This window comes from Salarias fasciatus, chromosome 11 (assembly GCF_902148845.1).
Source record: "Salarias fasciatus chromosome 11, fSalaFa1.1, whole genome shotgun sequence".
Lineage (NCBI taxonomy): Eukaryota > Metazoa > Chordata > Actinopteri > Blenniiformes > Blenniidae > Salarias > Salarias fasciatus.
In genome coordinates, this window is record NC_043755.1 from 10,724,887 (window position 1) to 10,741,706 (window position 16,820).

Consider the following 16,820-nt stretch of genomic DNA (forward strand, 5'->3'; position numbering starts at 1 on the left):
GTAATTTTTCATCAAAATTAAGTTTATTTATACAGCTCTGAGGTAATTTCTTTGACAGCTGCTTCTGTCCGGCAAACCCAAACCTATATCTGATAAGAAAATGTGTCGTTTCAGTTGACTGCACTGCTCTGTTTGATTCCAAACTGTGAGGGAAGAAAAATGTCACATTTGAAGCCCAGAATTTCACAAACCCGGTGCCTTCAGTTTGAGGATTTAGGTGTGAAAACACCAAGATAAATCCGGTAGATCAGACCTCACAGTATTAACAGAACACCCCGGGCTACGCGGCTTGACGACAATATAGATCAGCGGTTTAAGTTCTTTGATTTTCAACTTTGAGAGAGACATGTTGATGTTGACAAATATTGACAGGACTGTATTTGGCTTCGGAACAACATTTTTGATTTTCCTGGAAAGTGGCTCTTCTTTCAAAGGAAAAAAAAAAGAACTTAAAAAAGAAATTTGCTCAAAGTAAAGTTGTTGGACCGGCGGATAAAGGTGATGAAAACAATGTTGACTTAGATTTTTTTTTTTTTTTTTTTTTTGGCACTGCTGAGTTCACCGCCACGCCATGTCACATCCATGCAAGGGGGAAAAAAAGCAAGCTGGCTGTTTTTGCTGCTTGTCGGGTGGGAGGTGGAGAGAGCGATGATTTCCACTGCATCGCTGGGATTTAAGCAGGTGTGGTTGGACAAAGACGACCCACCGAGGTGACCGGTGCATCATTACTGTTACGTCTACATCAGAAACGCTGGGTTTCACCATGTGAAGTTTGAAAGACATTATTTTTCAATTACCTTGGACAGACAGAGCTGGAAAATATGTCACAGTGTGGGATGCTTAATTGAAGTTATGAGACAGAGAATTGGCAATTACACCGGCGTGGCAGGTGGCGGGTGGCTGCAGGTAGGATCAGGAGATACCTCAAAGTGACGCTTTCGCCTTCCAGCACCGTGATGTTGTCCGGAAGGTGTCCGAATTCTGCTCCGTTCACACTGGACCCTGGCAAGAAAAAAAAAAAAAGAAACGAGAGGAGAGCAATGAGCATCCGGTAACGACAGCATGACGCCCCGCTGCCGTTCATCAATCTCAGGTGCGTCGGGTTCTGCCGCCGCTGCCGCCGCCGCCGCACCACAAGTCATTTGGAGCGGGGGATGTGTCCTGCATCCCGCTTCCTTATTTCTGAAGGGAAAGTAATAAATACACTAAACAAAAGAGTCACAATGTCTGCACTGACCCCCATACTTGAATAATGATTTGGTTTTTCCCCCTGCATTCTGGTGGGATGCACGTTCATTGAACAGCACCGATAATGAGCCAGGGGAAGAGGATTCACGCGGAGCTGCCGGAGCGTGAAATGAAGGGACAGCAACAGTAACAGAAGGGATGCTCATCCTGCCTACCAATACACACACACACGCGCACACACACACACACACACACACACACACACACACACACACACACAAACACAGCGTCGACGCTATGCTTACAAAAGCACAAACATACATTACAAACTCACACAAGAGCAGACACACATCCTGAGAGTCATTACCCGAAGACGAAACACAAACTCGGCAGCTGTGAGTGTCTGGCGTTCTGAGGTGAGAGAAAATATACTCGAACAGTTTGAAACCGTTTTGGTCAACTTGCCCGGGACTGAAAACAAAGATAACCAAAGAACTTATACGATGGCATTAATATAGCCCGCTGAGGCGAGCTGCTTCCCAGTGAGGCGCTTGGCTCTGTCCGTCTGAACTCTGCCAACACACAGCATGGCACCCAATACCTCAGCTGGTGTCCTCCCTCCATCCTTTCTTCCCTTCGCCTGATATATGACCCCAATATCTCAACAGGCTTTAGCTGCTGTCTAGCCTAGAGGTTTAATAAACGGTGACTTTATAAAACGAAGCCGCTGCAGTCAGGTGCTAAGCAGCATCTCAATGTTTATGGCAGAGCAGCAAAAAGCCAAAGATATATTAAACATGCCGTATGAGAGAAAGTGAAGAGATGAGACCCAAAAAAATGTACCTCTAAATGGATGAAAAATGTGGGGTTTTAAATTAAAGGAGAGTCTTTGTGGAATCATGATTTGATTACAGAGAATAATGAGATAGACCTCTGAATTATAATGCACATCATGGATGACTAATCAAAACATTTCCAAATGCATCGCAGAAAGTTCTGCCAACTACACTGCATTTATCATCTCTTAAATAAAGACTAATTGTGCCTGCTTTCATTCCGGTGTTGCTGTTTTTGTAAACTTCAGTGTGTTTGCCTCTTCTCCGTGTGGTGCCAGACAGAATATATTTGCAGCCGTTGATTCATATATTCTTGCGTAAACCTTTGTGTCTGTGCGCCGACACTCCTTGCACTTATGGGCACTTACTATGCCTAGGTGACTGCTGCTCCTGAGTGTGGACGTGCGCATTTGTTTACTGACATACCGACAAGGAAGAAGAAAAGAGAACAAACTAATGATGCCTCAAAAGAAAACTGGCTCTGAAAAATCTCCCGCTAAAAGCTGTAATCGCATTAATGGGTGCTGCTGCTGTGCCGTCTCGGCTGGCCAAGGAGGCGCAGACTCTCCCTCCCTCTGAGAGTCGTCGTGGAGGGGTGAGGCACATTCACCAATGTGGGCAATATTAAAAAAACAAACAAAAAAAAACTAAACTAATAAAAAGTTTATTTTATCAGTGGTTTTTACTGTGGAACGATGTTACAGAGAATTGCTTCCTGTCGCTGCTCAAAAGCCGTGTACTCCAAAGACTAGACCTTATTTAGGTTAATTCAATTCAGTTCCAGAGGTTGAGGCTCAAATATGTGTGTCATAAATAAACTATCCCACACATGCAATTATACTCACACACACACACACACACAGAGGAAAATACATTCTCCCCATCAGACAATGTAGCCACAGGGACCCTTGCCCATGCACTCGTTTTGATTGAATGAATGAATGATGCATGCGCACGGTGAATACTCCAAACAACGTGGCGAGGGTTACAAACCAGTGGGGAGCAATTCCCATTTCCCTACTCAATTCCCATTTTCACAGTTCGATTGGCACCTTGTATTCTAAAACCTGCATCGCCCAGCCTCCGCTCTGAGGCAGCGAGCGATGTGATAACCAGGTCAGCACATCCAGCCCGCACCACTTCCCCCAACGCTGAATCACAACACAAATCACAGGCGCGCAAGTTTGGGCACAAATACAACCGCGCAAGCAGGGATTCATTATGACAGCAGATGGAAATAATTTACTTTACCTTTCCAACTGGTAAATTCGGATGTGATTTCATTCAGACACAAGCAAAAGAGAAAGAGACGCACATTAAGGATCCAGTCTCTGCACACTATCCACATACTGGCTGCAGTGTGTCCCCTCTCTGATCACCTCAACCGACTTTGAATGCATCGGTATAACTAGATCAGCATCTGGATTTCAGCACAGTGCCCGACGGGCAGTTCGAGGATGTGACCTGCTTTTTTTTTTCTCCCTCTTGCTTGTAAAGGAAAAGCACCGTGTGGCAAACAGCGCTTTAATTACTCACATGACAGGTGGATTTCTTCTTTTTTTATATATTAGGATTAAAAAAAAAAAAAATGACTGCAAACTATGATACATAAAATCCACGCCTGAAGGCAAGTCAACAGGCTGCACAGCTTCATGGGTATTTATAGATGAGAAAAAGTCAATAGAAATAATAATGAAGACACTGAAATATAGGAGAAAAATACTGTATTACTTTGACTACAATGTTTTGGTATTATCACATATAGCCATCTGTTTTTTTTTTTTTTTGGCTGGGGGTTGTATGATGTAGTATCTCATTCAAAAGCATTAAGTTCTCAAATTGTACATTGAGGTACCAGTGGGAAAACTAGCCAGGACATTCAAACAAAAAAAACTGTAATACATTTTTTATGTATAGAGATAAATGGTTATTATTGCTGTGGATCAAAGACAGTGAAGCAGCACCGCATGTTGGGTGCAAAAAACCAGAATGCAAATATAATTTGGCTGAATGACAGAATGTACCTCCCACCAAACATTTATCTCTTTCTGGCAATTAATTCAAATGTTCCCAGCAAGATACGAGGGACATGATCAAACAGAGCAATAATGAGGCCAGAATGCGTCGACCGGCGTGCCTCAGAAAGCCCACAACAGATCCTTCACACGTCACGTCGAATTTCTAGGGTTACGTTTAGGCTGTATTGATCCCCATCTCAGATTCTTCCCCCTCTCTGCCGCCTCCCGGGGCTCAGCATGCAGGCTGATGAACTGCGCCCACCGGGAGGATTGAGGAGTTCTGATCGCTGACGCTCCTGGAGGGGAAGCTGGAGCCATCGACTACCCTGCAGACTTTCAATGTGGAAACAGACACACCGAAAGCTTTTTGTCTTCAAGACTAAAACAAAGACAGGAGAGGAGAAATGGAAAGCCAGCTCTGGACACTGTTGTCTGTGGAAGAGTGCAGCGGCCCCCGGTGTTAGTGTGGCCACCGGCATATTGAGTTTCACCGCTCACTGCTGTCTGCTGCAGATACAGTCTGGTCTGGCCACTGGTATCTCTTGTCCTTGCTATGACCTGCTTCACACACAAAAAGGAACCCCCCACCTTCACACCAGACCACACAAACACAGACTTGAACGTCGTCCAAAGCGGCTCCCTCAAGCTTTTGTCTGCACGCAGTTTTGAGCTTGAGCTGACATTTTCAAAGAATAAAATTTTATAGATACGACTGAGGTTTTACACACAGGAACCCATTAGGCCGACAGACTATTAATTTGCAGATACTGTACTTTTTTGTGTCTCCTTTCTGTTGTTGTGCACCCCACAACAGCAGAAGTCTTTTTTTTTTTTTTTTTTAAAGGGTTAACTCATCTGTGGATAAGACTTTATCTATCGCTGGCCCATATGTAGACATTCACATAATTCCCTCCACTTGTGGTCCAGCGTTTTTGTCTCTCTGCTCTCCTGCATTGTGTCTTTTGTCTGTGAAAGCGTTGCGAGGCTGCTTGCTCCGTACCCACGAGACATCCATTATGTGATTTGTATTCTCTTGACTTTTACATGCGCCTGTTTGTAATTGCACTTGCTACTGGCAGACACTTATGAGTGGAGCTCTATTGAGCTGTACAACTTTGGCGTGCAGTGTCCTTGAAAGGCTGTCTTTGTACTGTTCATCTATTTCGCATTGCCCTTGACGGTCAAATAAACACGGAGAGGAGGAAAAAGCTACTTCTGAAAGCGTGACTGGCGTCACCGCGGATAACAGCAGTGGCTACAGTGAAACCCATAACAATAATCCGTTTTAATAGCGGCTGCTTGTGGTTTTTGTGAATGAAAAAAAAAAAAAAAGAGAGCGCTTTAGCGCAGGGAGCAAGAGTGAAGTGGCGATAGATAACTGAGGTGAAGTCCTGAGAGGGAATGTCAGTGAGAACGAGCCAAAGCGGAGTCCGGCGGAATATGGAATCAAAGATGCGGCAACTGTTACTGCAGCAGTTGGAGGAATGTCGCAGTTGTGGTAACAGCAGCGGAGAAATATGAAGCGGGAGAGAAACACTGGGGCAGGGAGCAGAGCCTGGAAAAGTCACACCCGCATAATTAACAACGGCATGCTGCAGCCAATTAAATATTTACAGAGGCACTTCCTTTCGACACCTTGATGATGAGGAGCGGCAGCCCAAGGATTATCAGATGCCAGGAGCCGCAGGCTGGAGGCAAGAGGTTAGGGATGCGAGATTAAACATTAACTGGCACTGATATTCCTTTCTCTTCATCGTCTGATCCTATTAACACCAGACAGCCCAAGTCCAACTTCCCAGCCCTGTCTGCAAAAAAAAAAAAAAAAAAAAAAAAATTTTTTATCAAATCCTATTTTCAGGCTCTCTTCCTCTATCTTCTCTTCCCTTCTTCTCGACGACTGATTCAGCCCCTGAACTACCTATCAACGAAATCCCAGACTACCCTCCTGGCTGCTTCCACCCTCAGCACCACCTGTCAGGGACGGAGCAACAGGAGAGCGAGGAGAGAGTGATGGGCGAGCGGCGAGAAACCACCTGGACGCCTCCCTCAAACAGCACAACAAGATGGATATGCAGGTTTCTCACTTTTCACAATTGCTGGTGAAGCAAAATGGATGTCGGCGGGATTCCACTTGACAGGAAATCTAAGAAATGTCAGAGAAGTCACGGTGAATGAATTGTTTTGAATCTGTCTGGTAATGTCATTTTTCCCCCACTCTCAGGCCAAATCTGTTTTTTTTTTTGGTTTTTTTTTCTGTTTTTTCCTGTTGGGGGTGTGCTCCGGAATGGCTAAAACGAGTGTTTACGTGACTGCGGGTTGTTTTGACACGAGGCTGTCTGGTGAGCTTGTACTCGGGGATCAGGAGGATTGGTTGGACATTTAGCTGCTTGCTATTCAAGGTCATACTCTGCTCCTATAGGCTCCCGACGTCCCAGCTCCTCTCACACGCATGACGTGTAACTGCTCGCGCAGCCTGTTTTCACAGGCACGCCAAAATAACCAACATTTACAGAAAAATCAGGTCGTCGCCCTCCGGTGTTCGACTTGGCCTTAACCACAGATGTGACATCTGCCCCGCTTTTTCATTGTAGACATGCTGCATCTACAATTCTGCCTCCGGTCTCTCCCTCCCGTCCGCCGTCTCCCTCCATCCCCTCGTCTCCCTCCCACCTACTAATCCCTCTTCACACATCAATCAATAGAGCACTGCAGAGTGCACGGAGCCATACAGTACTCAATGCAGCAGTTGCACAACTTCAATGGGCAGCCAAAGATCTTTACCGTTGAATCAAGCGTGGCTGGGGAGGAAAGCCGCGCGCGCTAAAACCTGGGACGAGCCCCGCTCCGCTTTCTTTTACCCCCTATTTTCCTCGGACTGACGCCTAAACCCCTGAGCACTCTTGAAATCAATATAGTAGTTAAACTGTTACTTCCTTTCTCAGTGGACACACACACACACACACACACACACACACACACTTGCCTTACACAAGACCTTGTAGACTCCCCTAAATACACCCTGTGCACTGGTAATTTGACAGATTTGTGGGCAGCGCTGTGACTGCTTTAAAAGAGACGCTTAAAACACCGATTCACCCCAAACGGCTCTGCAGCCAATATCCTCAAACAGTAATATACTTTTTATAAGCAACTAAAGGAACATCACACTTGCGGTTCATGCTTCTGTCAACAGCATGAGGCTTTCGGGGCACAGAGGAAATCAAAGCCGTGGACTGCCCGTTTAATGTTACTTTTAAATCAGCGATATATTCTCTACATTCATAAAACACTATATAGCTAAATATACGGTGTGTTAACTTCTTGATCGCAATAATACCTATGCTCAACTTTGTTTAAATGGCAACTTCAGGATATGTTTGAATTTACTTCCAATATATTCAACAAGTCAGCAATTATCTCAAATGTCACTTTTCATTCTATAAGGTCTGAAATCTCAGCATTTTTTTTTGCCCTGGAAGTTTTCTTCTTGCTATATTTTTGCTGAAGCATTTAGAAATTTGTTGATGTAAAACTTCTACTAATAAATAGAGTGACGTGCGAGCCGAGCCGCTCCGCACTGTCTTCTCCTCAAACTGCAAGCCGCCTTAAATGAAACCTTAAAACTGTTTCCAATTTGCATAATAACATCCATCCATCTTCTACGCCACTGATATCCTGTTCAGGGTTCAGGGTGCATAATACCATATCAGGGTATAATCAAATGTCAGAGTTCTAAAAATGAAGTGATTAATTGATTGCTTTAGCATTAATACTGGAATTTTCTTAGATCTTGGTCATAGACACTTTTAATATCTCCCGTGTTGTCATGGTTTTATGTAAAATTTGTCAGACCACATATTAGTTCCTTGTGGAAGTGGTCATTTATACAGTCATCAAGTTCTTTAATCTTTTTTTTTCTACAAGGATTTATACATAAAATTATTTGGACTATTACTTATAAGAATTTTTAAAATAGCAGTATATTCTAAAGGCGCGTTTCCCCCTGGAGCCCTTTCAGAGCCTTCTGCTGCTCTAATAAAGGCTGCGGACCCCCACTCTGATCTCTGATTGAGGAAACACAGTGGAGCCAGATGCTGACGGACAAAACCAAACACACGCTTGCCTTCAGAATAACATAACTCAATCAGCTCTGAACTTCCAAACATCTCATTATTCACTGCAAATCTGCTTCTGACATGGAGCTTTGGGACCGTCTGTCCCCCTGCAGTGGTCTGCTCCGGGTTTGGATGCTGCTGTTAGTTTTTTTAATCTTTACACCTTGTTATCGCAATTGATGCAGTATTGTTGCCTGAGATGTCTCCCTCGCAGCATGTCTCTATTCTAAACTCCTGCTCATACAAGATTTTCTTTTTTTTTTTTAATGTGTATTTTACTGGTCAGACTTAGTGCATTTTGTAGATCATTTTCTCCTTATGTCAACATTTAAGGAGCAAAGCCAGCTGGGTAAACACCATAAGCCCAGCCTTTTGTCCACTTTGATCAGATCTGAGCTTTTCTAACAAATATCAGACAAGAGGGTGAAGCGAACCATCAGTTTCTATTATTTCATGTTTTTTGTATTCAATATCAAACATTAAAATAATCTAAGTTCCCTTTTAATCAATACCAAATGTAAGTAGCAAAGAAGCCAGCATTTTGCCAGAACAACTGTACAACATACAACAGCTGCAGGGTTTTGTCTTTTGAATGTGATTTGTTTCTATTTGTAGGAAAAACTGGTGTTTCGTTCTTAGCAGGAAAAATCCCATAAATTCAAAAAATGTTAACTTATTTATACAATGAACTGTTTTATATCAATCTCACCCAAATTTAAAAAAGCTACAGAAACATTTTCCTTATATTTTCAATCATAATTTGGCTGAAACGTCATTGTTTTTGCAAATAATGTTAACATGGGCAGAATAAATGTGCAGTTTGGAAACAGCTGAGAGCTTCTCGATGAACTCAAAGTATAATTATATGGCACAAAACAAAAGACATCGCAGAGGTAAAGGAGAACAAAGAAGAGAAAGAAGAGAAATAAACAGGTAACACAGTAACACAGTAACACAGTAAATACGCATGGCATGACAGAATTAGCAATTAAGAAACAAATGTAAGAAAAAACAAGAAGAGGAATCACAGCAAGGCCACAGAACACGCCAATCAGGAATGCATAAATATACAATAAATAAACTCAGAAAAAAAGAGTTTTCTGTTGAGCGTTATTAGCAATCATTTAAAAAAAAAATGCTGATTGTTAATGAAGACGATGATTTGAGAGAAGGAGGAAAATATTTCCATAAAGAAAGCCTGAATCTGTACTGATCGCTTCTAGACTTGTCCTGTTGGAGTAAATATCTGAACATAAAGTGAAATGTTTTCACCTTTTAAGCAAATGATCAGCTATAAGTTTCATGTATGCACCAAAAAAATAACCTTTCATTGGTTTCTGATGAATAAAGGAGCGTAATAGTCACATCAACTAGAAAAGGGAATCGTTCTTCAAAACCATTTTTAGTCAGGCGGAACGTGGAGACGAACAACAGACTCACATCCTGGAATGTGGTAAATGTACTTCTCATATTCAGATGCAGACATAATAACTGTTTTGTTATCTTCTCACTGTGTTTGTCAGTGTGAATTCACTGGATTCATTCTGAGCAACGGCAGATCCTGATTCAGTTTGTATCGTAGTTTTGAGTCACAAACAAATATAAAATGTAAAGCATTAAACAATTAAAAACTGGTTGTACTTTGAATTACACAAACACTTCATTAACAGCCTTTCAATAATACAAATGACAAAAGTCTTAAAATTAAATCATTACTGATGTAAAGAGATTACCATTGAATTGTTCAACTTTTGCACCATGTATGGTTCGCTGCTGTGCTGAACCGTTTAATTGTAACCCTGAATCATCCTCTCAGAGATTTAGATGTATGTATTCATAGAGGAGATACGAGAATACTCGTAGATATCAATATGAATATGCAGCTTAAAGTCAGGGTGAATTTCCACCTTTAGTCTGCTGACAGAACAACAGCAGCTTCATGAAGTTTAAAGGAATCGGTGTTGCAGTGGCACGAAACTAAATATGAGTCAAATTGAGAAACATTCTCAGAAATTAGTAACTTTTGACACTTCTGATTGCAATATATAGACTACAGTTTACGCAGTACTACAATGTAAAACAACCTTGGAGTCTTTGTGGTCTTCTGACATTATTATTCAACAATGAGTTCACATGTTAACCTACCATCAAGAATGACTCTTAGAAATCTAATGAGAAGAATCTGAGGCTATTTTCATGTTGTCTAGAATAAATGGGTAATTCCCTTGAAAGTAAACTTTATTCTTAGTTTAAAATAGTTCAACATTCGATTTATTTATACTAACAGAAAGTCTGCTTCCACTGAAAAATCTCAACAACTTCAGATCCTCATCATTTCACTAATTTATCTTTCCTTCCATCAAGACCTAAAAATTCAATCTGAAACATAAAATAAGTACAACCCATCATGACTTTGAATATGCTGTTTTTTCAGTATTTTTTTCCTCTGGTAGGAACATTGTTTAGAGGATGCTGTGAGACTGAACAAACATTTCCACTCAAGCGGCTAAGCTTCCAGCACAGCGGTGACGGTGAGGCTTACCCTATAGTTTACACTTCAGCCTCTAAGAGGCTACAATAAAAATAGCAATTACCGAACGATAGTGACAGGAGACAAAGAAGTGTAATAGCATGGGAGCAGTTATTTTTGATAGGACCATTGGCTATAAAGTGGAGTCAAAAGGAATGAGGCATCAAAAAGTCCGTTGAGTGTTTTGGCCAGTGCGTGCGTGTGCGCCTGTCTGTGCTGTGTATGTGTGTGAGTGTGTGTGTGTAATGGATGACCAGGCGATGCAAGCTGCCATTGGACATTTACCACACACTTGAAAAGTAGGTCTAATGAGAAAAACAGACTCTGACGAGAGTGTGAAAATGACTGCCGCTGCTGTTAATCTGGACATTAACGTACAGTGAAAAGAGCTGAAATCGTGCCATTTCCATCAAAGAGACAAGATAATATGCTGAAAATGCATTCAGTGAATTTTGAACAAAGTCTCAAGTCATTGTGGCGCTGAATAAAAGATTTCATTCTGCTTTTGTTTGGATTTTTTTTTCCCCCTCCATGCATGCAAAAAGCCTTTAGAGCTCCACTAGTGACTTAGTTTATTAATTTTCCAACCAACATTCATTTCATTCTGATAATGACATATTTCCGTGGAAACATGCAAAATAAGTAATATACCCAAACAGAGCAATAAGACCAGTTGATTGTAATGTCTGAATGGAGGGCAATTAACTGCTGTCTGAACACACCACGATAATGAGCAATCTAAAATAAGTTGTTCTTTGTGTGTGCGTGTGTGTGCGTGTGTGTGTGCGTGTGTGTGTGTGTGTGTGCGCGCACAAGAGGGAACAACATTTTGGGTACAGCAAAGCAGCCACATTCTCGCATCAATTCACTTCAAGTTGCGAAATAATTAAAAAATAACTGAGCATTTTGCTGGATTTATGTGGTTTCGAGAGCACTTATTGTGTGTTTGTGTGTGTGTGTGTGTGTGTGTGTGTGTGTGTGTGTGTGTGTGTGTGTGTGTGTGCACGTGTTTAGATATTTTTGCCATCCATACAGGCTCATTGCAGTGTGTGTGTGTGTGTGTGTGTGGGGGTTAATGTATCACTTCATGTATCCTGCACAACTGCACTGCCAGTTCAGCGCTTTAAGGAGAGCGAGGGCGAAAGGAGGAAATCCAAGCAGGAACAAAAGGGGTGGAGGTGGAGAGGAAGGAGAAGTGAAATAGTCTCGGGCATGAGCGGGGGAGAAGGTGAGGGCCCAAAACCCAGGAGTACAGCGCTGTCAGGATAATTCACGGCAGCAGTACTTGCTGCGAAGAACAAAACAGAATTACCTGAGGGAACAGAAATCAGCTAACACCTGCTTAGGAGGGAGCTCCAGAGGGACGGCATGGGAGAAGGGGGAGAATAAGCGGGGAGGCATGGTGCAGTGCACGAAGATCTTCGCACGGACAAATGGAGTATGCATGTACGTGTGTGGATCCGTATATATTTATTAACGTATCGCTACTGTAGTGACATAAATCTTGTACAATCCATTAAGGTGATCAGTTGTCCTTTAATGGGGACAAAAATCGTAAATATTAAGTTAAATGCAAAGTCCCTGGAAGGAATGAGAACAGAGCATGTGTGTAATTCTGAATGGGTTTAACACATATTGCGGGGACCTTCACCCTTTAAAACGCTGGCTGTATGGGGGCATGCTCTGATGTGGGTTTTTGATGGAAATGGCTTTTCTGTTGAGTATGACATTTGAGGAAGACCAAATTACATTCTGTCCGCACTTTTCCCTCCAAAAACTCCCTCTTGCTGCTTTGGCCATGCACCACGTGTTTCAGAGCAGGCTGTCTCACTCTAAAAAGAAAACATCTCACCCAGTTTTACTTCTTGCTCTTCTGTTTGCACATACTCTGCCTGCCATTCCATCTTAAAAGAACTACATGTGGAATTTAGAAACCCTTCCTGTCATGATAAATCACACAAATATACACCAAATATAACAAAGTGATGGGTTAATTGTTGGGGACCTCATTAAAATATGGAACAAAAGTGACGTTGAAATATGTTCATGGAGTGTTAATGCTTTAAAGTTTGGGGTTAGGTTGAGGTCAGAGTTAACAAGGAGCAGTTAAGGTTAGAATAAGTTTTCGGGAAATAAATGCGATCAAATCCATGCGAATTCCCCTGAAGGGAAGAGAGCACAGCTGTGTCTGTGTGTGTGTGTGTGTGTGTGTGTGTGTGTGTGTGTGTGTGTGTGTGTGTGTGTAGGAGTAGATATGAATTTGCAAGCTTGTGTAAATCTGTTTGCAACATGCGTGATTTAGATTTTCTGTGTGTGTCTGAATGTGTGTGTGTGTGTGTGTGTGTGTGTGTGTGTGCACACGTTTTTGTGCGTGTGTTTGCACACTTCCGTCTGTTTGTGTGCGGCTCGCTTCCGCCTGGCTGTGCCCGCAGCCGCCCTTACAGCTGTGGATGGGCTTCATTTGCATGCGGAATCGCAGCGGCAGCTCTTGCCATTGTTGCTCCGCCGCTGCGACTCGTCACTGCGAGATCCCGTACACACCGCCGCCGTGCCAGCTCCGTCTGGCTACAGCTGCGCCGGTGAGCATGTGGCAGGATTTCAAACCGGCAGCGCGAGCTCAGTCTTTGGTCTGCGGGTTGGAGGTCGTTAAGGTAGACGTCATTTTTCTTTGGATGCTGCCTGCTTCATTATTCTGGAGTATATTCTCCTTCAGTAAAGCTTTGAGTTCCTCCTCTTGGTCTCTGCAGGCCCGTCTCACACCAGATGGAGCCGGATGACACCCCGGCCTGCTTTTGGCACCGCCGATGTACTGCCGATGCTCAATTGCAGAAAATCCCTTTACCCATTCTCTCAACAGCATGATAGCGCTGATCTCGGGTTACTCCATTTTGCCCAGGAAAGAAAGTGAGTTGAAATATTCTTTGAGTAAATGTCTGTCCCGCCTTTCACCCTCCATCCCTTTTCTTTTAGCCTGGGTGGCGGTTTGCTTTTGGTATTTCTTGAAAGAGGCAAGTGCATTAGAAAGGAGCAATCGATAGAGAGCCCATTTAATCTTCGCAGCTGAGCAAAACCGAGAGGGATCTCGTGTATGACATGATGGGGAAAGAAAAGAAAAGGAAAAAAAACATAGTCCAGGAGGAAAAATCAGAGAGATGAGAAGGAAAGTAAAGGTGGATTAATGTGTCATAGTCTGTTTGAGGAGGAAACAAGCATGCAGCCAGTTTCTTGAGGCAAAGCTAAGCTGTGCGTTTATGTCAGCCCTGGTGGACCCAGTCACTTATGAATCTGCTGGCTCACGTTCCTGATGAAGCTGTTTTACCAAAGCCTGAGGCGATCGAGGAATATGAGGGAATCAGGAGCATAACCAAAGCTGTGACAGAAGTAATGTGTAATTAAGTACAATGCCACTGGCTGATTTGCGTTTCATTTATCTCTACACATCTCGAGTCTTTTCTTATTGTGTTTTCTTGCACCCAGCATTGTATGACTCCTTTTGTGGCAGTTATTAATCTTTTAGTTCACTGTTACAAACACAACAATGAAATTCTGAAGTACTATTAGAGGCCATCTCGTCGGACTGTTTGAATTGGAATAATGCTCCTTCATGTGGAGCATTGAAAATGATCTCTGGTTTCCCATTCTCTCGTGTGTGAATGAACTGCAGAAACAATTCTACCACGAGCAGACGCAAACGGCAAACTCTCCACATGCACGTGCATCAGAGCAGGTAGAACATCCAGAGACACACTCATCCTCACCTGCACTGTCATTTTGACAGCTGTGACTGTTGATAGCCACAGAGAGAAAAAAAAAGAAGAAAAAGCAGGAGAATCATTTATTTTTCAAGTGGCCTACAACTTACAGCCCGTAATACAGGAGGGAACAATAGGCCATCAAGATGTAGCCATCTTCCTGAGACATGAATTGAAATATTAATAATAAAACACACACAGCTGCCACAATTTATTGCAAATGTCAAAGACTGTGTGAAAATCTGTGTGCATGGCAACAACTCTTCTGCTGGAGAAAGCACATCCTGGCCGACAGGAAAAAGGTTGAAAAATAAGAAAGCTCTGAGGTGGAAATTCAGGTATGCTCATTTCAGGGTTTATAAAAACATATAAGCTTCTTTATAGCTCCCAGTCTTAACTACAGGAAAGATCAAGAGGCAGTTGCTTAATTCACACGCCAGTCATTATAACTACTTAGGAAGTGTCATCGCGAGATCGCTTTTTAGCACGTCGTTCCTAACCGTTTTACAAGCTGTCTCATTATCTTCTCTCACTCCATACAGCATTGGCAGAGGCTTCATGTGCAAATGACCCAACAAAACATTAGCCAGATGTTTTTTTTCCGGGCACTTTTTGCACGCGTGTCTCCAGTAAAGGATTAAAATCAGCCGCCTCTGATATAAGTCAACCTCCAGCGAGACATGATTTTGTGTGACTGAGTGCATCCGGACCGTGACTGACAGCCACTTTTTGAAGAAAGCAGAGATGGTGGAGGAGATTAGGTGAATATTTTCAAGGCGAAAATCGCTCTTTTGAATGTTTTATAGTATGATTTACCATCAATCTGCAATGTTCGGTCTCCTTTAAGAGGTATTTTATCATGAAGTAAGTCACATTTTCAGGGTAACAATCTTGCTGCAGTCTTGCTTGCATGCTGTTCTTACGTCCAGGTTAATAACTTCTCATGCTTTCAGAGCAAATTTCCCTGCTAGAACAATAGTGTGATGTGAAAATGAAAACATAAAAACTTGCAGGCTTTCAAACCTCATATCTTGGACATAATGTACCAGACTAATCATGAACAAAATCTGAAGATCAACAGTCTAAATTCCCACTACATTCCAGTTACACTGAGGATTCCAGATTATTCCAGCATCACAAAAATTTATGTTCCATTTACTAGTGTTTCATTTAGAAGAAAAAAATACTTCTTCTGCAAAGGAATCATTATCAAATGAAGAAAGAGGTGAAGTGTGACACTCAATTATTTCATTGAAATATCAAAACTTAAAAGGAATTCACAAAAATAACATAAGAAACATTGCAAAAGCATAGGGGTAATGCTTTTGTCAGTAACAAGTTAAATTTACATGTGGTGCTGTAAACTGAGTCTTGCAGAAGAGTTATGCATTCTATTGGCTGGGGATCCTAACGGCCTTTAACAACTACTTACAATGTGAAAAAAACATAAGAAAATCCAGCAAACCACCAAAAATCAATACTTGGCTTGAAACAAAAGGTTTATGGGGGCGCCGAGTGGTTCAAGCATTGGGAGAGGGGATTTACAGTCACCGATTAACTTAACTTAACACTGCATTTGGATTTCGAGAGGAAGTCAGTGTACTGAGCGAAAAACCCAAATACGCTCGCAGACACAAAATTCCACACAGAGAGGTCCTCGGCCTCAGCTGAACCAGGATCGCCTCACTGTGAGGCGAGACTGCGAACCGCTACGACACAGTCCTCACTGTAAACACAATTATGGAATTTTTCACAATATAATCAGATGCAGTGGAAGCGGTTTTTGCTGATTATAGAGACAAAACAATTAGTTTTTTTAGATTTAAATTATTGCCCCCGATGCCCTCATTTGCCTCGCAGCGGTAAGGTCCGCTGCCTGCCGTCCCCGAGCCCCCGCACACATTAGCCCTCGGTATCATTACACGTGGAGCGGTCTCTGGACGTGCGCCAGCGGTGGCTCAGGTCCACCATCAGTAAAATAAAACATATTTACGCTTGTAATCAGGCCGCACCTTGTTTGCTCTATAACCCCCGTGACTGAATGTTATGAGACGGCCGCGATCACCCACGGTGCGCAACCTGTGGCACTGGAACCACATGTAGCCATTTAGTCCCGCTATGGCCACTTTTATCTTTTCATTTCGGTTATTTGCACACAAGATGAGTCTTCAAAAGGACTCTCATCTTGCTAAAAAACGGCAAATCTGGAAAAAGAGAAATCTTAGAAGGAAAAAAGGTAACATAGCCTGCTAGCAATGGGAAACAACATATAACTGCATAAACAGAATAAAATGTCTACTTTTTAAAATCGTAGCTATGAAATGTAATTTGCATTTGAGAGTATTCAAGATGACGATCCAGTCCATCTGTGCATGCTCTAT

General features: G+C 42.5%; 1 protein-coding gene across 1 annotated transcript in view; it reads right to left on the reverse strand.

The window, feature by feature from the left end:
• The window catches only part of iglon5 (IgLON family member 5), a 107,081-nt gene that overhangs the window by 22,778 nt on the left and 67,483 nt on the right, over positions 1-16,820 (reverse strand). Inside the window, exon 2 of the mRNA XM_030103196.1 lies at positions 924-1,002. Coding sequence (XP_029959056.1) covers positions 924-1,002 — 79 coding nt within the window. The remainder of the gene's footprint in view (positions 1-923; positions 1,003-16,820) is intronic.